The sequence below is a fragment of the Heloderma suspectum genome, chromosome 11 (assembly GCF_057233095.1).
Source record: "Heloderma suspectum isolate Gila_16-S chromosome 11, 16-S_ref, whole genome shotgun sequence".
Taxonomy (NCBI): domain Eukaryota; kingdom Metazoa; phylum Chordata; class Lepidosauria; order Squamata; family Helodermatidae; genus Heloderma; species Heloderma suspectum.
Window position 1 is genome coordinate 25,683,623 of NC_139468.1, and position 23,830 is coordinate 25,707,452.

General features: G+C 46.4%; 1 protein-coding gene across 1 annotated transcript in view; it reads right to left on the reverse strand.

The window, feature by feature from the left end:
* Nucleotides 1–71: 71 nt before the first annotated feature.
* IL16 (interleukin 16) overlaps nt 72–23,830 on the reverse strand; it is a 56,864-nt gene continuing 33,105 nt past the window's right edge. The window contains exons 14-20 of the mRNA XM_084817248.1: nt 20,999–21,131; nt 16,228–17,323; nt 10,955–11,138; nt 6,226–6,327; nt 4,817–5,066; nt 2,916–3,041; nt 72–1,135 (exon numbers count right to left, since the gene is read on the reverse strand). Coding sequence (XP_084673374.1) covers nt 939–1,135; nt 2,916–3,041; nt 4,817–5,066; nt 6,226–6,327; nt 10,955–11,138; nt 16,228–17,323; nt 20,999–21,131 — 2,088 coding nt within the window. The 3' untranslated portion in view covers nt 72–938. The remainder of the gene's footprint in view (nt 1,136–2,915; nt 3,042–4,816; nt 5,067–6,225; nt 6,328–10,954; nt 11,139–16,227; nt 17,324–20,998; nt 21,132–23,830) is intronic.

The window sequence follows — 23,830 nt, forward strand, 5'->3', positions numbered from 1 at the left end:
TGTAATGGTAGCCAGACAAGCTTCTTAAGGAGGTGGAGGGCAGGGGTAGATAATTCTAAGTATAGATCAATAATTAAAACAGCAACAATTTATTTGGATAGCATGGGACAGAGTTGAAAGGTCTTGTTAACTCAGGTGTCCCTGGATCCAAATATGCATAATAATCCATGCACAACCAGAAATGGTGGGGTTGCACATTCCCGCCTCCATTGCAACATAGACAAAAATGCCCACGTGCATCTTGCAGTGCAAGAGGGGAGCACAAAGGTGGCTTCATGCTGAAAAGCATCATCTCGGCTGCATGTGTTGTTCCCAATCCATCCAGGGAAGTCCACGTGTCTAGAGGCTAATTCCACATGCCTCTCTCCCATGCTGGATGGGGATGCTTGGTTCGTTTGTTATGCAATCAGGTCCTAGTTAATAAATCACAGCATCTGCTTCACCATCAAGCTGATTTACAGGTTTCTGCTCTTGCTTCATTTCCTCATAGAGCCTTCTTTCATTAGCGTGCGGCTTGCAGCAGCTGCTTTATTAATTCCAGGGCAACGAACAAGCAGTGAGCATTTTACAGACGCCTCTTCTTTTCCCAGTTCAGGTCATAGGAACATAGGAAGCTGCCTGATACTGAGTCAGGCTGTTGGTCCATCTAGCCCAGTATTGTCGGCACTGACTGGCAGCGGCTCTCCAGGGTTTCAGGCCGGAGTTTTTCCAGCCCTACCTGGAGATGCCGGGGATCGAACCTGGGAACTTCAGCACGCAAAGCACATGATCTGAGCCATGGTCAACTTTCTCTTAGCTAGCAAAGAACATATGGCCATGGGCAGCTGGATCAGCCAGAGGTATGGGGATAAATGAAATCCTTTTTGGGCCCCGGTTAAAAATGGACAGCAGTTCTGGGTCTCTTAGGGTTTTTAAAACTATTATTATTGTTGTTATTATTATTCCTCTCCAACGCGAGATTCGGCTGTTCTGCTGATGGAGTTTTTTCTCTTGAGGATGGCAGTAATAGGCCCATCGGGTAACGTCTTGATGATGTTCCAGGCTTCAAAACGGGAGAGGCCTTGCATCAGATTGGTGTGCACTTGCAATAATTCATCTCCAGGCTGAATGGCAGGGCTGTGTTCAGATGCCACCCCTAATGGAAGCAAAGCATGTTTTGCTTTAATGGTACTGGGAAAACTGTTTAAAACACGACTCTTGTCATGAATGAATACCAAGTGGGCATCTGGTAAAACAGGGGTGTTGAACCTCTTTCAGCTGAAGGGCTGAATTCTGTTTTGGAGAAGCACTCAGAGGCCGCCGCATTCCAGTGATGGGTGGGGCCAGAGGCAAGGGGGTGTGGCCAAAAGCAAATGGGGCAGGGCCAAAAAGGCCAGCCTATTTTAGCTCAAAGTGCTTACTGCCAGTATCTAAGCCTTAGGAGCAGCATTTCAGCCTTTTAGAATGGGGGAAAACTGTGCAAACGTCAGGAAACCACCAAATCGTTGCTAGTTTGAGGAAAGGGGTGTGGCCAATTCAAGGGACGTGGCCATCTGGGTAACCCCAGAGGGCTGGATTTGGACCCCAAGAGAGCCTGAGGTTTAGCCCCCTGCTGCAAAACAACTGATGAATTCAAGGGAATTGTTTAAAATAAATGCAATTAAAATGTTTAAAAATTGCAAATCAGCCTTACTTAAGAGAAAAGCCAATGAGCTTTACTCTCTAAACCTTTGGAGAGGCATTTCAACCTTTTAGAACAGGGACAAAATTGTGCAAAAGCTAGGAAACCACCACGCAATAGGAAAAGTGGGAACCACTTAGTGATGTGAGGAAGGGGGCATGACTAGCTGGGGAATCCTGCAGCACCATATTGGGACCAAGGTGGGCCAAATTTGGTCCCAGGGCCAAAGGCTCAACATCCCTGCAGTAAACAGAAACAGCCTAAAACACACCCTGAGAATGGAAAGCAATTCCAAATTCGACAATGTTCGTGGGTCTCCGCAACGTCCCTCCTTCAACAACCTTCTCCAAAGCTGCCTTGTCTGTGAAGGCTTTGGAGGTCCGCATGTCCTAATGCAGCCTCCCCCAACCTTGTGTCCTCTCTCCCCTCTCCGTCAGACTAGGTTTTGAGCTACCCCAATAAAGCTACTGCCCTAAGAAGAAAGCAGGCATAATCAGAGATGTTGAGATTTTCTCCATTTATACCTGGGGTGTCAAACCTCTTTCAGCCCAAGGGCAGAATTCCATTTCATAGAAGCCCTTGGGGGCTGCATTGGTGAGCGGGGCCAAAGGGGAAAGGGGTGGGGCCAAAAATGCAAAACATGCTAGCATCGTTTAGCTTAAAGCCCTTGCTGCCAGTAATTAAGCCTTAGGGGAGGCATGTCAAACTTTTAGAATGGGATGGGCAGGCAGGGGGGCACCATGCAAATCCCGAAAACCACCAAACAGTCAAGGGAAAGGGGTGAGGTCATCTGGAGAATCCCAAATATCAGGATTAAGACCCCAAGCAGGACCCTGGAGGCCTGAGGTTCAACACCCCTGATTGCCAACTTCATTTTCCTTGGCTCAGAAATTGCAGAATGTTAAAGATTCCCCCCCCTCCCATGTACACAGTAATAGCCCTCCACAATGCCTATTCTAAAAAGACTTTTTCTCCTGCACTAGGGAGTTCCATTGTTATCTTGCATTTCAAACGTTTCTAGGTCCTGCATCAGATACAGTGACCCTACCACACCCTTTTCCCTGAAAGCGTGCCCATTTGCCCTAGTTGGAGCATTTTAAGTTTTAAACGAGTGTTTCCATGCCGCTTGCTAGAGCAGAAGGGTTTTTGATGCACCTCTGGCTTGAACTTATACATGCAAGCTAAGGAATAACATGATGCCTGCAGACAGCTGGAAAAAGATGAGTGCTCTGTTGCTTTGCCACCGTTAACGTACCTTTAAAAAGTCTGTTGATGATGATCGGCTTATCTCCGCGGATGGAGCCTTTCCCTCCTTCCAAACTGAAACCTAAGCCAGCAGATGTCTTCTCCAGCGTCACGGTGAAGACCAGGTCTTCAGATGCTGTGACAAAACAGAATATTGTCAGAGGGGAATAGATTGCAGGAAGGCTGTAGCCAGGGGCGGCGAATGCAGCGGCAACCTTCCTCCTCACACTAGTGGCAGAGAAATACCACCATGTACGTTTGCTCCAATACACGGCACGCAGCTGCCAATTGCCATGCGTGGTCTTCTTTTGCCCGCCTCTGACAGTCTCAGTAGAATATTGAGTATCTGCCCTGTCCTCCTGCCCATAAGCCCCAATGAGCGCCAGCCACCGCTGGGCACAGGGTTCTGTGAGCAGAAGGTTCCGGATTCAATCCCTGGCATATCCAGGTACAGCTGGGAAAGACCTACGTTTGACATCGGGGACAACCACTGCCAGTCCGTGTAGCGAACTTTCTCTAACCTGGTGCCGTCTGGATGTGTTGGACTACAACTGCCTTTGGGGGAGGCTGGTGGCTCTGATTTCGGCAGGGCTGTGCGTCCATTCTGGGTTTCAGTCAGAACCAGCCAGAACTCTAAAGGGGCTATCCAAGGTGCTGAATCATACCCCCAAAATAGGTTCAGCACCTTGGATAGCTCTTTTAGAGTTCTGGCTGGTTCTGAATGAAATCCAGAATAGATTGACAGACCCAGTGAAATCAGAGGCCCCAGCCTGGAGGGAGTTTTTTCTCCTTCAGAACCACCAGCCTGCACTGGCTCCCATTCTCTCCAGCCAGCATGGACAGATTGGGGAAGGCTGGTGTAGACCAGGGGTCCCCAATATAGTGCCCATGGGCACCTGCAAAAGATATATATTTTTCCTCTGGGGTTTTTTAATATATGTACATGGATGTGTATATATCCACAGCAATGAATACATATGAAATGCATACACCCTTCTAGCAATGATACAAAGGCTTCAACAAAAGCAGACCAAATATCCAAATAAGTATCCATTCACAGGTGGTGTCTATATGCCACCAGTTCAAATACTGAAAGCGTTGTAAGGTCCTCAATCCATTGCATTATAGGAGGTGAGTGTTTATCCTTCCAGTGTTGTAATATCAGTCTTTTAGCTGTCAAAAGGGAGTGGAGAACCCATTTATGCTGACCGTTCATTAATTTCCAGGAAGCAGGTAGATAACTTTAAAAAGTGAATATTAAAGACTGTTCCAGTACAAAATTTACCTGTGTAATAACCTCCCCCCAAAACAAAGCAACTACTGGACACTGCCAAAGCATACGTTTAAAAGAAGAATTAGCTGTGTTGTACTGCCAGTGTTTAGCCAAATTAGACAACCCCTTATTAAAGAGATGTTGTGGTGTCCAATAGACATCAAATAAAAGTTTTTGTTGAAGAAGACACAGCCTAAGATCCATAGATGCGACAGGTAAGCACCAAAGCAGTGATCCACTGATTAGGCATTTTGGAATGGTGCCCACAGCAGTTTCTCAAATTCCCAAATGTGCCCACGGGTCCAACAATCCCGAGTGAATGGTCTGACTCAGTATACAGTCACTTCGTATGCGGAAAGGGGTATAATGCAGTGTTAGAGCATGTCTGTTGCATGTAGAAGGTCCCAGCTTCAGTTCCTGACATCTCCAGGGAGGGCTGGAAAAGGTCCGTGTTTGAGACCCTGGAGACCCGCTGCCAGAGCCTCCCAAGGACTTAACTGTGCCCCCCATGGGTGCACTGACCCTGCCACCACTGCCTAATACCCCCTGCCAGCTGTATTCGAAGTCTGGGTTGTTCCTCCCCCAACAACCCACAGAGCACCTCTTGCTTAACCCTTGTTCTCAAATATAGAACTCACTAGAGTCTGTTGAAGTTTCACTTCCCATAGATGCAGAGGACTCAACAGAGCCATTGAGGCTGTTTTCTCTCTCTCTGGGTTTTCTTGTGACAATGACTGCCTGCCTAGGATGCCGTGCCTTTCTCAAGATCTCCAGCGCTTCGGTGTGGGTTGCACCTTTGAGAGACTTCCCGTTGATCGATAAGACTTCATCTCCTTTCTGAATGGTTCCTTCCTGGAATGCTAGTCCACTGGGGAAAACTCTGTGAATCTGTGAGAAAGCCCATCCACACAAACACATCCAAAAAGAAAAGTGGTTTGTGACATCACATTTCCAAGTATTCTGAGTCGCGCATTTGCATTTTGAGAAGCAGGGTGTGTGGGACTTAACAACAGCTTTTTTTTTTAAAGCCCTCTCTGTGCGAGGTGGTTTTGTGAACAACAAATGTCCTAACCCAGGTTAGCAAATCTTTTTACACCTGCAGAAACATATGGAAGGCGTCTGAAGAGGACTAACAGGCAGTATTCCTGCCAGAGTTGGCCCAAGACATTTTGCGGCCCAAAGCAAAGCACCCTCCAATACCATCCCTACACCATTCTGACATCACTTCCTGCCTCCATCTGTCCCCCTAAATTGTGCCACCAGAAATGTGGTCGGTTGGTGGTCGGGGGAAAAGCAGCCAGGGAAAGATACGTGGCCTTCTGGGAAACCCCAGAGTGCTGAATTGAGACCTCAGGTGGGCCGAATTTGGCCCACGGCCTAAGGTTCAATGCCCCTGCCCTAGAAGCTGGGCAGTGTTTGGGTGCAAATTATTGTCACACACACCCTTTCCCTGACCCCTTTTTCCTGGTCACGTCCAGAGGCAGCAGCCATGCTTCTGTGTACTTCCATGCACTCTTCTTTCTTTTGACCGGGATGATAGTAGGTGTGTGTGTTGGGGGGGGGGGGGATGTCCTTCGAAGAGCTATTAAAGTGAGGTTTCCCATTGCTTGCCCCAATGTAGCTGATATGGGTGATATGGGTTTTGCTCCCTTCTCTTGTCCATTTTTGTGGCCAGCATCCTTGCAGGTTGCTGTCTTTCACACACAAAATGTGTTGTATACCTTAAAGCAGGTGGGTAATGCAGGGTAATCTATTGGGGGTTGTAGGCCAGCAGTGATCAGGGCAGGGCCAAAAGCAAAAGTGAGCATGGCCACCCCTTTATTCTCTCTCTCTCTCTCTCTCTCTCTCTCTCGCTGCCAACCCCCTTTCTTCCTCTCCGCCACGTTCTCTCCCCCTCTTCCTCCCCATGCAGTAGTCTGCTGGAAGGAACAGCTCACTCTTGCCAGAAGTCTGAACTGATCCCTTGCAGAGGGCTTTTGAAATTAGGCTGAGGGTTGCAAGCAACCCCTCATTTAAAATGGATAATTTGCAGAACAACCATACTAACCGTCATAGCTTTGTTTTCTAGGTCTACTCCACCAGCTAAGCTGAAGCCAAGACCGGCGCCTTCTTCTTTGTGCAGAATTGTAACATGGATGTCACTGAGTTGCTGTGCAATGGAGGGGAAAAAGGCGGAAATCTTGATCAATGTGTGGGCAGAATACACAGATGCAATTGGAAGCATAGGCCTGCTCTACTTTTAATAATTAAACAGAGGAGGGAATTTAGGTAGGCACAGCTTTTCTGGCCACTGCAGTACTGCGATGTGACAAGCTTCACTGGCTGACATTTCCTATTCTGCACAACTATTAAAGGAACAGCAGCCCAGCCCTCCATTGCTGATAGGTCAGCCCATGAGTAGGTACCATTACACAGACAGTTAAGCAAACTTCACAGGGGTTTCAACTCAGTGGGACCTGGCATTTATTGATACAGTAGATGAGCCTTTCCCAGGCTGGGCCCCTGTAGATGTGGTGGACAACAACTACCATCATCCACAGCCAGCATGGTGCTGGGTGGGGATCATGGGAGTTATAGTCCAGCACATCTGGAGGGTCAGGGAACACTGCAATAGATCTGTACTGATATCTTGCCTGTAATGTGCTCAGGGGCTCCAGTGATTTTCTGCAGGATATTTTTTTTCTCTTCTTGTTGAGTGTCCTTGTGTCTCGGGCAGTGGAGGCTGGTGGCTCTGCTTTCAGCAGGGCAATAAATCCATTCTGGGTTTCAGTCAGAACCAGCTGGAACTCTAAATGAGCTATCCAAGTTGCTGAACTCTAGCCCCCAAATGGGTGCAGCACTTTGGATAGCTCCTTTAGAGTTCTGGCTGGTTCTGACTGAAACCCAGAATGGATTCACAGCCCCTCTGAAATCAGAACCACCAACTACCGCTGGTCTTGAGGGCGGCGGGGGGGGGGGCGGGGATTCTGGCTAGGAGAGCAAATGGAGCCAGAATATCATATTTCAGTAGCTGTCAAACTGCGTTCTTGGGATCCTGGAGGTTCCTCTAAAGCTTATCCAGGGTTCCTTGAAGAGAAGACCAGTCATGGCAAACAAGCTCCCGTGAAGCATGGCTTGCCCAACACCACTCCTCTGAAATGCAGGAGAGTGTTGTGTGTGTCCTCGGCCGTACTCTCAGTTCACACAAAGGCAATGGCTGAATCCCAACAGGCTTGGGCATTGGACACAGTCTCCAGCAAAATATGGGGGTTCCTTGGCAGTAAGGGTGTATGAGAAATGCATTTCAGTTCTTTTTTTATCAGGATTTACCCAGTTTGCACCTTCTTGACTGAACATGGACTCAGGCACCATATATGTACATTTTCAAGCTTGCAGTATGATTCACGGGGCCAAAACATTGCATCCGAAAGCATGCGCACATGTGAAAAATGTGCACAAACACACTTTAATTAATGAGAGAAGAGTCTTTACATTTCAAAGATGCACACATCTGATGTGTACATTTGGGAAAATATGCATGGATTTAATGCGGCAAGGAAAGAAACAAAGCTCACAATCTGATATGAACCAGAATCGAAATGAGATGGAATTAGGAGAACTTTGGCAAGCTCAGCTTTTGCTGATTCACACATCCCTGATGACTCCATGTGGAAACAGTAAATATTTCAGGATACTCTCTTGCCAAGGTAAAGATTGGCACAGAACCTGGAAAGCAGCTTTATACCAGCTCAGAGTCTTTGCCCATTTAGCCCAGTATTCTCTGCTCTAACTGGGTCTCCAGAAGAGAAAGGACTTTTCTGTCACCTGCTACCTGATCCTTCCAACTGGAGATGCCAGGACTGAATTTGCAAACAGATGCTCTGCCGCTGAGCCTGGGAAAGTACGTGAGAAAGTTCAGCCACTCTGTAAGCAGGTTACCACTAGGTTATGTATGTGAAATGCTTCCAGTATTCTGAAAATGCCACAGAGCTGTCACTGCTGCTTATTTACTTACTTTCTTAGTTACTTCTTTTTAATGGCACCCCCTTCCCTATGGTATACGCTCCCCCCCCCGCCGCCTTTTCACCCTTTCAGCTAGCCACACAGGTATGGTGGAAAGCATTCTTTGGTATTTCTCTGTCTGAAACTGCCTATTAATCAATACTGACTAGGGATGTACGAAACGACTTACCTGTTTCATTTCGTGACATCCGTGGGGGGGGGGGGGAGGCGCTCCATCTCTCCCCCCAAAATCCTCGCCAGCCGGCTCCACTCCATGGCGACTCCACGGAGCCACCGGCCAGGGCCGCCTGCAGCGACATCAAGCCGCTACAGGGCTGCACAGGGACGCAAATGGCGGCCACCGTAGCTGCTGCCATTTGCCTCCCTTTTTTCACCGTGATAGGCTACGTAAATATTTACGTAGCCTATCACGGTGAAAAAAAGGGAATGCAAATGGCAGCGGCTATGGCGGCCGCCATTTGCGTTCCCTTTTTTCCCCCGTGATAGGCTATGTAAATATTTAAATATGCAGGGATGCAAATGTTGTCCCTGCGTTAGCCGTGATAGGCTATATAAATATTTACATAGCCTATCACAGGAAAAATCGTGAAGTGAATGGCGGCCGCATCTGCGGCCGCCATTCGCAAAGCAGCACAAATGGCACCAGGTACGTGCTCCATTTTGCACACCTTTCATGGGGTGGTGGGGCGGGGGGGCTTCGTTCCGCCACGGATTTCGGGGGTGCAAATGCACTGGCATTCGGCCTCACTGAGATCTGTGGCGGAATTCTCCGCCATCCCTAATACTGACATTCCCCCATCCCCAACCCCGGTTTTTTTGTCAGCCAGTTCAGGTACTTTTTGTGGGCACAATCCCAGCCCCGTTAGAAGTGAGGAGAGAGTGCCTTTTAATCTGTACCAAAAAGATGTTGTTTTATTATTATTATTATCTACATGATTAATTGGGTGGGGGAACCATATGTCCAATAGAGCCTGGGGGTGCTTCCAGACAGAGGGCTCCTAATGTTTCCAATCAAAGGGCGCTGTGTGCCGCTGTTCCATCTTTTCCTCCTGAACAGATTTTTTGTGGAAAGAAAAAAAAAAAAAAAAAAGACAGAAGCAGCGGTGGAAAAACATGGGATGGTTACGAGTGCAAGACAACAATGTCTGGACACCCCTGCCCCCCATAAATTTCTGTAAAATGAGGCAGGGCGATTGCACAATAAACGCCTCATCTGGAATCACACAGACTCAGAAAACGCCTACGTTTTGTTCATATTTTCATTCTAAATGAATGATTTGGGGCAAATCAGGAGAGGACACGGGTGCTGTTTCACAAAGTGTACTCTCTTGTTCAGGAACTACTATAGCTGGGCCATAAAGCAGTAAGGTTTCCATCCTTTTCAAAGCCAGGACCCACCTTTAACCCTAACCTACACTATGGGACCCATTGCAGAAAACTTTGGCTATTGGGTGATATAAAAATATAGTAACTAAATAAAACAGACTGGGATCTACAAACAGATCTGTGGATGATTTGCAGTAGGGCAGCAAAGGGGTCTGACTTCGAATTACTTTGTGATTGTTTTATCATTCCAGCCCTCTTCCTTTGTTTACCACTTCATCTGACAAAGGAGTTCTGGAGAACTCAAAAGCTTACACACTATTTTATGACATTTTGGTTGGCCTAATAAAGGTATTGCCCTAATACAGATTTCAACATGACTCCAAATTGCTTCACAACAGCAACAGCAAAAAGTTTTCTGCCCCTAAATTAGGTGGACCACAGGGTTCTAATACAAAACAAGAACAGCACATGCCACACGCCTGAAATCTGCTCATGCCTGCTGCCATAAAAGAGGTAGGGGTGTGCAAATCAGCAGAACCTGAGCTCGCCAAACTTTTCTGAATTTCACTCAAGTCTGTATCAGCTTGCAAACTTTGTGTTTTTTTCTTTTCACATAAAAAACCATGCATATTTCTGTGCATATTTTCCCACATGTATGCATGAATTGTGTGCATTTTTGAAATGTATGCTTTTTTGTAATGGGCTCATTTTTGAAACGTACTCATTCTGAGGTGTATGCATTTTTGAAATGTACACATTCTTCTCCCATGATTAAAGTGTATTGTGCACATTTTTGAAATGTATTCATTTTGAAATGTATGCATTTTTTAAAATGTACACGTGCTATAACACTTTCTCTTTTTTTGATCCGCGAATCACATTGCCCGCTCAGAAATGTATGGACTTTGACCGCAGATTGTCTCTGAGTCAGTGTTTGGTCCATAAAGTGTGAACTGGGTAAACTCCTGATCATACACGAACTGAAGCGAATTTGTCATTTCTCTATTCAGTGGATGCAGCTAGTCATGAAGAGGAGAACTCACCTTGGATGCTTGTTCAGGGCAGTGGTGCGGATCAGGCCCCGAGGGACAGGGCAAGCCAATGGGCAGTAGTGAGGGGGAGAGGACCCGGTCAGGGAGGGGAGTGCAGTGGAAACATCTTGCCCAACCTGCCCCCCCCCCAGAAAAAACCCTGGAGCCAGCACTGGTTCTGACCCACCAGTTGAAGACCAATGAATGTAGAGGATCTTGGGAAATGTGGAAGTATCCACATTCATTATTTATTACATTTACATCCCATCTTTCTTCCATTGTGGAACTCAAGGTGGCTACATGTGGTTCCCAGGTGGTCTCCCCTCCAAGCACTGACCAGGCCCAGACCTGCTTAGCTTCAGCAAGGTGGCTACCTCATGTGCCTTCAGACCTCGCCGTGGAAGATAAGAGACTTACCTTCAGCGTTGCCTCATCTAAAGTTTTCACCTCCTCCATAAGTTTCTCCAGTTCTTCAGGGGTGAGTAGAGAGATGACAGCCTGCCCTGAGGCACCCAGAGCTTGAGGCGAGCACCGTTCCGGCTTGCCTTCCTCTTTTTTGTTGTCTGACCGACTCGCACTGTAGTCCCTCAGCTCTGAGAGGCTAGCCAGTTTGGGAACAGGAAACAAGAAATGCTGAACTGTCAGCATGAACTTTCCCTGTGATCTATGGCATACAACAGTCTATTTTGGAATGGCGTTTGGGGCCCACTTTATTCAAAGAATGGGCTGTTGCAGATCCTATTTATTATTACTTGGAGATACCATTTTAATGTTCCCCCGTGTCCAAGAATGATGCTGTTTCAGGGGCTTTGCGGGAAATGTAAATGGCCGCTAGACCCAGCTGCTCAAAGCACCAGGCCAGGACAAAAATGTGTACAGGATGCAAGGTAGGCATCCATGAGCAGGGCAAGAGGGGCTGCCATGGCGACGAGCCCCCGGCAGCTGCCCCAGGATGGCAGGTGCTGCTGCAGGCCTTGATTTCCCTACACAATAGAAAATAAAAAAGTAAATTGCAAGGGGATCTGTACTGTTTCAAAGCTTTGGCAGGCATTAAAATGGCCAGCATACAACACGCTGGACACATATGCACCCTCAGTTGCATTTAGGAGGGGGCGGGGGACTCCCTTGGATTTTCAGTTCTAAGTGTAGCTCCTTCAGCCATTCTAAAGAGTAGTCCAGCTTTCAGGAACGGCTTAGAGAAAGCTCAATAGCGGACTTCTCCAACCCAGCACACTCCAGATCTGTTGGACCACAACTCCCATCACTCTCAGCCAGCTCTAACCATGGGGTGAATGATAGGAGGTGTAGTCTGATGCATCCGGAGGGCAGCAGGTCAGGGAAGTCTGATCTAAAGGACAAAAAGGGACTTGGAACCCCAAAATATGGGTGGAAGTTTCTCTGTGTGGCCAATCTAGGGATGTACAAAAATCACTTACCTGTCTGTGGATTATGCTGATGGTGGGGGGGGGAGGCATTCCGTCCCTCCCCCTGGAATCCTGGATGGGGGGGAGGCACTCCGTCCCTCCCCCCAGAATCCTGGCGTTCCTTATTTTTGACGTCTTAATCTACGTAAATATTTACGTAGACGAAGATGGCGAAAATAAGGGGAACGCAAATAGCGTAGTGGACGCTATTTGCGTTCCCCTTATTTTTGCCGTCTTAGTCTACGTAATTATTTACGTAGACTAAGATGGCCCAAAATAAGGAACGCAAATGGCGGCAGCCGTAGCCGCCGCCATTTGCGTATGCCTTTTTTCCCCTTTTTTTTTTACCCAGTCGTTTTAGGCTACGTAAGTTTTTACATAGCCTAAAACGTCTGGGTTAAAAAAAAAAAAGCGTACGCAAATGGCGGCGGCCGTAGCTGCCACCATTTGCGTACGCCTTTCTTTTTTTTCTTTTTTTTACCCAGACGTTTTAGGCTACGTAAAAACGTACGTAGCCTATCACGTGGGTGTAAAAAAAACCCAACAACCTGCAAATGGCGGCGGTGGCAGCCGGTCGGAAGACCAGCCGCCGCAGCCGCTGCTGCCCAGAAGATCTGCCCCAGGTAAGTCTCATCCCAGTGGGATTCGTGGGGGGGGGCAGGGGCGGCAGGACATTCCGCCACAGATTTCGGGGGGCCGAATGCACTGGCATTCGGCCTCCCTGAGATCCGTGGCGGAATTCTCTGCCATCCCTAGGCCAATCCCTATGGATCTTCAGACCCCACCCAAACGCTGCCCCAAAGAGCAGCCGGACTTTTTTGTTTGATTTGTCTCTGATTACTAAGAAACCCACAGAACATTTGCCCACAAGTTCTGTGACTGTGTGTGTGTGTGTTTTCATCCATTTCCTCCCCTGTGACGCTTTGTTTCCTACACACGTTGAGCACTGAAAGAAGAAATGAAAGAGAGGATTTTTGCCCCACTTTGTACTTTCAAGAGGGGATGTCGGAATTTTTGTTCTTTGCTTTGAATGAGCATTTGTGATGAAACAACAGGTTCTGGATTGCAACACAGAATTCAGTGTGAAAAGAAAGGCTCTCTTTGAAGTGTTATTCAACAGTTTGCCTCATGATTTGCAAAACTGAGTCAGGCAGACGGGGAGTGAGTCTGATCACCTTTCTACAGACTTCCCATTTCAGAAGAAGCTAAGTTTGAATTTTTGGTTAGGTTTTATTCACTGAAGACAGGGGCACCTGTGCTCCAGATGTTGTTAGACTCCAACTCCCATCAGCCCCACCCAGCATGGCCAATTGTGAAGGATGATGGGAGCTTTTGTCCAACAGTATCTGAATGGCTACGGGTTTTCCACCCCTGGTTTATCTGTGACTGGGGTGCTTCTCTCTAACCCTTAACCTCACGTCCTTTCTGTTCTTCAGTCACAAGCTATATCTGCATGGTAAACAGAGTAATTATCACTCTTGTTGGATCAAGACATTTTTTCCTGGGATGGCCCAAGACAATTTGCTGCCTGAAGCAAAGGAAAAGATGATACATATACAAAAGCCAGCTGGGCTGACGGTTGAATCTTACTTCAACACTAGCAATGGGTCAGCATCATCCTCCACTGCGCCAAAAGGCAGCAGGCTAGCTTAGGGGTTGCAGACCAGGCCGCACGGCACAACAGCTCTCTTTTCCAACCTCTTGCTGCAACCCCACCAGCATCTGCTACCTGAAGCAACTGCCTCACTTTGCCTAATGGTAGGGCCGGCCCTGACTTTTTAAGATTTCAATATGAGGGAACAAAGTTAGAACACTTTTTTTTTTTTTTACAACAGAAAGGACCAAAGCAGACATTAGTTTAAATCCATATCTCGCAGTTACATATTTTTTACATTTTTGCTCTAGAGTAGGAATGGGTGAGAATTGTATTTCAGTTTGGTTTTGATAGGAATTTAATAAAATTTGCAAAGTTCTCCAGATTCAGGACACAAAGAACTGGAGATTTCAAAATTCAAATGTGGGAGTCACCAGAACTGACCAATGTGTCCAGCTGAGTCCAGGGGTTTGAGTGCTTTGCTCTTAAAAGCCTGGATTTGAATCGCTGTATATTAAATTCTCAATTAAGGTAGCCGGCTCTTTTTTTCTGATGGGCTCTTCATCTTGATCAGCTATATGACAGACAGGTACATCAAGTTCCTCTCCCTGCTAGCTGCACTCATTGAATCTGGCTGGTGCAGATGGGTAAGAATTGTATTTCAGTTCATTTTTATAAGAATTTATCAAAACTTGTGAAGTTTTCCATATTCAGGACAGAAAGAACTTGAGCTTAAATTCAAATCCAGGAGAAAGTTAAACTGGTAGATTCGCCCATCCCTACTCTAGAGTAGGTGCAGGGGACCCAATCTGTATTTTAAAAGCCCTCCCCAACCCCACTCCATGCTAAGGTTCCAATCTGGATTGTGCCCCCTGCACCTACTCTAGAGTAAAAATGAAAGAAAGAAAGAAAAAGAGATACATTGCTGTTAGATATGGATCCAAACTCATGTCTGTTTGGTTTGGGTGTTTATGTTGTGTCAGAAAACCAATGATTGTCAAGACATGTGTAGAGCAAGTGTCATTGCTAGTAGGGGGAAAGAAATGGAAGCTCTGTTGCAACTGCAAAACTTTCTCTGTCACCCTCTGGATCAGAACTATCCCACCTTTATCTGAGGTTAGACTGGAGAGCACCTGGGGTGAGGCCTTCTCTGCAGCAGTGTGGGGGCTCTGAAATTCCCTACCTCAGCAAAAAAAAATTGGCCCTTTCTCTAGGGGTGTATGAGAATTTTGGTTTTGCTTGCAAAACATTCAAGCATGCCCCATTCAGAGCCCCAAACATGAGCATGTGTCCACCAAAAATATTCGCAAATTGCTCACATTCATCTTGTTCCTGATTCCCAGGTCAATTTGCACAGATTTCCGCTGTAGACAGAATCACCATTTTAGTCTATGGAGAAAAGTTGTGCAAAGTAGAAAATTTGAACAAATTTGGGGAGATTTGCATAAATCTCCTGTTCGGTTGCTGCTCAATTTGTGCAAGTTTTCCATTTTTGCAAAGTATCAGAGATCGCAAACATGAACAGGAACCAGGCAGAAGGTGAGTGGCAGGCAATGCTTGGAGAATCCTAGCGATCGCAAACATCACTCATTCGCCCATCCCTGCCTTTCTCTCCTTTCCTTTTGGCAGGCATTAATCTAAGGGAGGGACAAATATTTCTACACACACATACATTCATAGGACTATTCGTCCCCCCACAAAAGGGCAAACATTTTAACAGACCTTGATTCAAATTTGGTAGGGGCATCAGAGGTTGTATAAAATTAACAGTTTGGGTCCAAGTTACTTCATCCATACCAGCCTACCTACACTCTGAAGACATTCAGGCAGGCCCTTCTCACCTGCCTGCAAATAAGAACTCACAATGGTGAGTACAAGGAAGAAGGCCTTTTCAGTACTGGCCCCATACCTCTGTAATGCATTTCCATTGAGCGTTCAACAGACCCCTTCTTTGCAAGCCTTCAGGAAAGCCCTGAAAACCTACCAGTCCTGGTTGGTCTTTACTTCATTGTATTTTGGAGGCTGCTGGATTTAATTTTAATTGCTGGTTTTATGGGTATTTACTGTTTTGTGTTTTTCTTTTAAGTACACCACCTTGGGAGGGTTCCACCCCTAAACAGCACCTAAAATACTTATAAATAAATGAATAAAAATAGTGTGAAAGTCTGATTTGGCTCATGGCCTGCCAGCTGGGTCATCCCTGTCCTCAACTATAAAACAGGTGCAGGACCTCTTTCAGCCCGACAGCTGAACTCCATTTCAGAGAAGCTTTCAGGGGACATATACCAGTAGTGATGGGGCTGAAAGCAAAAGATGGCTTGGCCAAAGGTGTGGGGCCAAAAATACCAGCACATTGTAGCTTAAAGCTCTTACTGGCAGTGGCTAAGCATTGGGAACAGTATTTCGGCCTTGAGAATGAGGAAAACTGCACAAAAGCCAAGAAACTCCCAAACAATTGTTGGTTTGGGGGAAAGGGTGTGGCCAGTTCAAGGGGGTGTGGCCATCTGGGTAACCCAGGAGGGCTGGATTTGGAACCCAAGAGACCCTGAGGTTCTGCCCCCCCCCGCTGCCATACAACTGATGAATTCAAGGGAATTGTTTACTGATAAGAAATACATGTTTAAACTAATTGCAGTTTTAAAAAATGCTTAACATTCACAAATCAGCCTTACTTAAGAGAAAAGCTGGTGTCTGTAGAAGGAGCTTCGCCGGTATGCAAGAGAGTAGTCCCATTTTCTTCTCCATGGGACTTTGGCGACCCATTGTGAGACTTCCCTGGGTTTTTCCCAGAACACGGTGAAAACTGAAGAAAGGAATGCAGTGATTTCATTAAAGCTGATGAGAAGTGGTTGCTGATGGAATAGATGTTGCTGTACTGTTCTCCACTGGTTTTCAGCATCTCGCAGGACTGGGCTGAGCTAAGGGGAAAGCTCCGTGCTCTTTTGCTTGGTGCTTTTGTGACTTGGGAGTCAGGTTCCATGCCTTGCGATGGTAGCAAAGTCAAAGAAGATTCAGTCGGGGTATTGGGGCTTGTCTTTGGACTTGGGGAACCTTCCTCTCTTGAGGAACAAGATGAATCTACGTTACTCGCATCTAGGTATGGCAGAAGGTGGGTGTTTTCAGAACCTTGGCAATCAACATTACCAGCAGAAACTTGGTTAAGATTAATCATAGCAGATCTGGGCTCCCGTCTGCTAGGAGACCCTTCTTTTTGGATTGACAGCTTTGGGCTTAGCTTTCTGTTTCCATTTTCAGGAGATTGAGGAGAGCCCAAACTTTCAAAAGAGCTGATTCGTTGCTTTATTGATGATCCTCGGGGTGAGGCCCGAAGGATCTTGGAAGTGGAACCAAGTTCATTGTCAGACACACTCTGGCGGTGGTCGGTGGTTGTTTTCTGAGCTACATCCGAATTCCCTTTCTTCAGGCCTTTTAGGCTTTGACGAAACCAGGCTGGTTTAGGTGCTACTGGTGGACCTTTCTTCACAGAGTCGCCTTCATCAGACGACCTGGGTGCTTTAGAATCAACCTCTTCCATGTCTGATCTCTGCAGGGCTGCTTCTGAGCAGCCAGAGGTGAGATTGCCTTCATGTGAGCCAACGTTGGGGTGCAAGCTTAAGGAGCAGCTGTCTGTCGACATGCTTGGGTTAAACAAGCTTTTTATGCAATCGGAAATTCTAACCCAAGGGTCTTCTGTTGTAGCCTCAAGACTATAATCCACCCTTGCTTGTCTTCTGAGTGCAGGCCTTTGAGTAGATGAGAGAGACTTCCCTGAATTGAGAAGATATGATTAACACAAGTAAATATGATCAACAGCACATCAAAGTTCCCAAAGTGCAACATTGTCACTGCTATGCCTGCGAGTGAATCCTGATAGCGGGAGGAAAGTTTGATCCTTCCCAAAGCTTAGCATAACATATACTGGTGCCCATGGCTTAGTGGTTAAGACGCTGAACTGCAGACCAGAAGGTTGGCAGGACAGCAGTTCGAGACCCGAGTGCTGCGTGACGGAGTGAGCTCCTGTCTTCAGTCTCAGTTCCTGCCAACCTAGCAGTTCGAAAGCAAGAAATTGCAAGTCGATAAATAGGTACCGCTTCGGTGGGAAAGGTAACAGCGTTCCGTGCACCTCGGTGTTCAGTCATGCCGGCCACATGACCACGGAAGCGTCTTCGGACAGCGCTGGCTCTTCGGCTTAGAAATGGAGATGAGCACCACACCCTAGAGTCGGACACGACTGGTTGGGGACACCTTTACCTTTTTATGATTATATACAATGTCAGCTCTTGTTTGGGGCAGTTTTTAGGTTTGAGTCAATAGAATAATAGAGTTATTAACAGTTTACCAAGCAAAATATTGTGCTAATCACACATAGTATAGCTATGCACGATAATTTTCCTTACTCCTGTGTAAGTGCACACACCCCAGATTTGAATTAGAATAATGGTGCTTTGGGGGGGAAACTCCCCCATTCCCCCCCAATTCCCCCCCTACCCCCATGGGGGGTGTTTTAAAAAAAGAAAATAAAGTTTCCATTGGAGTCAATAGAGACCTTCTCTTCTTTTTCTAACCCCTCTGGGAGAAGGGGGGAATTGGGGGGGGGAATGGAAGGGGGAGGTTTGACCATCCCTCCCAGAGTGCCATGGTCCCAACACAAATCAGAGCCATGCACACTTACACAAGGGTAAGGAAAACTATCACACATGGCTACATTATGCATGACTCTATGGCCATGTAGGCCCCTTCCAACCCTACTATTCTATGATTAGCAGAGTATCTAGTTGGGCCCTTAAAATAACATTTTCAGTCCATCTAGTCGCTCAGTGCAGTGGGGAAATCTTGCAACTGCAGCATCCTTGCCTCTGCTAAATACCTCCAGCGAATTCGAGCCCACCACCTCCTGAGACAGTCTGCTCCACTGGCCAGCAGCTCTTACTGTTAGGAAGTTTCCCCTCATATTTAGCCAAAATCTGCTTCCTTGCCATTTTCACCCATTGGTTCTAATCCTGCCCTCTCTGGAGCAGCAAAGGAACTAGGTCCAGTTCTATCTATGCAATCTTTGAAATGACACATTCGTTACTTCCAAAATGATTTCACAGACTTAAAAGACCACCACATGTGGGTGGGGAAAACTTTCGTTAGCCTGGTTTTTTTACATGGGACAGACAAGCAATGGTGTTCATAAGTTTGACACTAGGAGAAGGGTTTCTTTCTCCCACAGTTGTGTCTGCACTAGTGATCTCCCTCCAGTCTAATTCAAAAGGGAATAAGTGAAAGTGTCTCAGCCAGCAATCCACCTATTAAGTTAGAAACAGTGTCATGTTGGATGATGGAGATGGAGGGGGCAGAGATGACCCTGCTCCTAACTCAGTATTAATTCCATCATTCCTTCTATTGCTGATGTTCAGATTGGCCTCGGTATGCATGATGGCAAGCAGCTGACAAGACTCAGTTGCCACCCAGAATCCTACAACGGCCCATGGCTTCTGGATGGTTTAATACCTATGGAAACAAGCCACCCTGGCCCGACACATGTGACATGACAACTTGACAAGCCGCCCTGCTGAGGGTAATTCTGCAAATCCTCCCGGCATTTGACCGGCACATGCGTTAACAAGCCACTGTGCATTGTTAACTGTCTGCTGATCATGCAAACCCGGTCATTTTGACTGCTGTTGCTTATGTAGCCCAAACAGCACCACATACACTCAAGAGGGAGGTATCAGCAGGCTTCCAGCAACCCCAAGGTTTACAGAAGTACCAAAAAAAAACCTTGGTGGAGGGAACACCACCCAAAACCAAAGAAGGATTGAGCATGCTCAATGCGCATGGAATGCAGACTGTCTGTTGATGGGAGGTGGGGCCAGTCTGGGGGGAAACACGGAATCCTGGACAGGAGCACTCAGTTATGCAATTTGTTGAAGGTCCCACATGTCACAACAGTTACCACCAGAAGTAGGAACTATCTGCAGCACAAAAATCTTCATAGGTCAATAGTGCATTGGCACAGAACACATCCCATATGTGGATCATGCATTAATTCTCATGTTGTGGTCAAAATATCCAGAGCACTTGCCTAACATGTGAACAATGGAGCAGACTGTCTAGAGCAGGGGTGGCCAGAAGGTAGACCAGGATCTACTGATAGAATTCTGGGTGATTTGCAGTAGACTAGCAAGGACTACCCATTTTGTTTAACAATGGCAACAACAAAAGCACATACACATGCCCAATTATACTGCTGAAATGAAGCATACTGGGGGAAGTGTGCTGAAACCAGGAATGGATTGTTTGCGTGGAAGGTCCATGAGCTCCATTCAGTTCTGGTATTCAAAACAAATGCCTGGGCTCAAAGGGTAGTATCCAATATTGGTCCTACTTAGAAGAAACCCATTGAAATGAATGGGACTTAAGCAAATCATGACTAACTTTAGTCCCATTGATTTCAATTGGTCTACTCTAAGTAGAACTTGCATTGGATACCATCCCAAATTCTTTAATTCTCAGTGCATGCCTTTTGCACCAGGGTCCGGTTGGTGCATATCAAGCTTCCAGTAAAAAAACAACATTGAAATCTGCCCACTAGAGCATTCGCTGTGTCTTAGCTGTTAAGCAGCCCTCGGTATGCACCATTGATTCTGCTCCTTTTGATTGCTGCTGTTCATCATCTGATTACAGCTCAGTCGTATGCAGGTTTACTCAGAAGTAAGCCCCACGAGGTTCAATGAGACTTACTCTTAAGTAAGTGTTCATAGGGTGGCAGCCTTCTTCTACAAACTGCATCCCTATTTCTTGGGACAGCTGCTACATCTACACCTCACCATCCTGTTCCTGTTTTGAGGCAATGCATTTCAACCTATGAGCCCTGATCTATCTAAAGTTAATTGCAACTGAGGATCCAATCCTGTGCATACTCACCTGGGAGCAAGTTCCACAGAGCTCAATGGGTTTGACTTCTGGGTAGACATGTAGAAGATTGCCCTGCATGGAGGCAAACTTGCTTGGGACCAAGCCCCATTGAATACACTTACTCCTGAGTAACCAGGCATAGGACTGTGCTGCATGTCCCACTGAAAGCAATGGGACTTTAAGGCCGCAATCCTATACACATTTACCTGGGAGTAAGCTCCGCTGAAAGTGAAACTTACTTCTGAGTAGACATGGATAGGCTTGCATTATGAATTAAATAATCACAACTAATATGTTCCATTGATTTCAGTGGGACTTACACTGCAGTCCTTTGCATGGCTTCTCAGAAGTAAACCCCATTGAGTCCGATGAGACTTACTCCTGGATAAGCGTGCATCAGACTGCAGCTTTAGTCATGTCTAACAGCCACCGACTCAGGGCATGGAACTGAAATTTCAATCCTAAAAAAAATCAGCGTCTCTGCTGTACTGAGTACTCCATAGTAGACATTTGCTGACAATTGCACAGAACGAAACATACCTTTGCTGGTTTTCCTTCCTTGATCCACAGCTACTAAGCCCACGCTTGACTGTTCTGTAGCTGTCGGCGCTAAAGAGTTTGCAAAAGCACCGTAAGTTTGAACTGTTTTGCTTCTCTGCAGGTCTCCGGCTTCCTGTGGAATAAACAGGAAACACAAGTGTGGCAAAACATAGTTGCACAAACTGCATTCTGTGCACCCACGAGCTGTCCTCTGCTCTCTCTAGAATAACGGTGCAACATTTTCATGGGGACTCTGACAGAACGAGCTGATGATTAAGACTGACAAATGATGTAGCCGATCCATCCAGACTCATGTTTTCAAGGGTCCACATTCATCAACATTCAGTCTGGATTGATTGATTGATTGATTTAGAAGATTTATAAGTCATCTTTTAAGGAAAATGCTTCCAATGTGATGTACAGAATTTACAGCCACAAAACACAATTCAATGATAAAAACAATAATAAAGCAATCATAAAATCAAAATTAACAATTAATACCAGATAACACCATAGATGTAACAGCACCCAATCAAGTCCTAACTTAATTATAGGCCATGGTAAACAGCTAGGTGTTTAGGATCCACTTGGAGGCCTGCAATGGTGAGGCCTGGCAGACATCAATTGGAAGAGAGTTCCACAAGCAGGGGGCTACTCCCAAGAAGGCCCTGTTCCTCATGACCTTGAGACTAATTGATTGGACAGTTGAACACACAGGCCTCTGATGTTGATCTCAGAGTGTGGGCAGGTTGGTATGGGTGAAGGCAGTGGAGGCTGGTGGATCTGATTTCCATGGGGCTGTGATTCCATTCTGGGTTTCGGTCAGAACCAGTCAGAACTCTAAAAAAAAAAAAAAGCTATCTAAGGTGCTGAACCCATTTCGGGGATAGGGGTAAGCCCCTTAGATAGCTTCTTTTGTGTTCTGGCTGGTTCTGACTGAAATCCAGAATGGAAGCTTAGCCCCACTGAAATTGGAGCCACCAGCCTCCACTGGGTGAAGGTAGTCATTCAAATAACCTCGACCCAAACCATTGAGGACAATATGCAGCTTCCCCTGGCTTTTAGGGTGGCCCCACAACCCCTGCCAAAATTCAGCAGGGCGGCAGTGGAAAAACTATCAAATCACTAAACATGTTACATGCACACGTATGCAGCATATCATCAAGGAAATCAGCAATTGTAAAATGGGTACATTGTTCTAGCTGGCCTTAGGAGACAGGCTATACAAATTATCCATTGTAATCCCTTGATAATATACTATATACGTGCATGTAATACGTTTCTGTAGAAGACAGCCTAGCAAAATTTATCCATTTTACAGATGGAGTACATCTCACAAAAGTAAAAGGTTAGGGCTCCAATCCTATACAAACTAGGAGTCAGTCCCATTGAAATCTTATGGGGCTTACATCTGAGTAGACAAGCATAGGATTGCACTGTAAAAGGATTGTTAGGGAGGGTGGGTCATGTTGCATTTTATTCTTTTAGCTCTATGTAATCCCCCACGGAACTTTTGTTATTGGGCAGATTAAATATATAATAAATTAAAAATGCTGCAACCCCAAGGTAATAACAGCTAGTTAGGCTGAGCCCACACTTTAAAATGACTATGTGAGAAGGGCCTGCTTGTTCTCGTTCTCTCTCTCTCTCTCTCTCTCTCTCTCACTTTCACTCTCTCTCTCTCTCTCTCACACACACACACACACACATACACACACACCCCACTCCTGGAGCCAAGGGGCAATATCTATTCTGGATAAATCTAAGCCCCATCCAACCCCGCCCCACCCAGACTAACATCCATGAACATCTGTGGATGCATATTTGAATACAGCAGTGAGGAGGAGGGGGAAGACCCAAAACCACCCCTAATTTTGCAATCTTTATAATTCACTCTTAAGTTTTTTGTCGTTCTGCAAAGTTTGGTACTTTCCTGAAAACCCCTGGACTGATGAGTTTATCTATTTCTCACGCTTTGCATATTCTTCCTGGTACTTTCCATCTCTAAGCTCATACAACCGAAGGGTACGGGTGACTTCCTTTTTCACAGCAAACATGCAGCTCTACACCCATCATTAAACTCCTCATTCTTGTGCAGATGTACTACAGCAGGCCAGTTAAGTGTTTTGTTTTTGATGTGGTGCTTGTATCAGCTTTTCCTGAAATCCTATTTCCTAATAGTGAACCCCTTCTCTGAGCGTGGATCCACACGTAGCCAAAATGGCACCATCAACAGACAAGAGGGAAGCATCAGCAGCCTCAGGGGAACCCTAAGTTTTACAGAAATATATATTTAAAAAAAAAATCGGGGAAGGCAGTGCATGTGAGTGCAACTGCCCTGACTGAGAGAGCAGCTGGAGGAGTGTTCGAGCCACTGACTCATCCAGGACACTTTGCCCATGCAGCATCCCCCATGCAGTAAACCCCCATATTAGGAAGGTGTGGCACAGACAAGTCCCTGGGGCTTTGCCCGCCACACCTCATGCCCATGGGGTTGGCGCACAGTGCGTGAACAGACTTGGCCGAGTCCCACACTGCCCAAATCCCCTGCTGTTGTCTTCAATCTGTGACCCAAGATATCAGCGGGAATTCCTCCAGGGGAATCCATGAAGGCTCCAGGAGTCGGATGGAGGATCTCCATGGGCTGGAGTAGGCCGCTGGAGGGTCCCCATCCCGACTCCACAGGATCCAGGGATTTGTCGTTTGGGAAGGTGCTGAAAATTATCTGTTAGAGATCACTAATACCTTCCTCCCACCCAAAACTACTCTTCCCTGTGGAAAAGTATTTATTTGTAAACCAGTTTATGTCTATTTAAATTCAATTCAATTCTA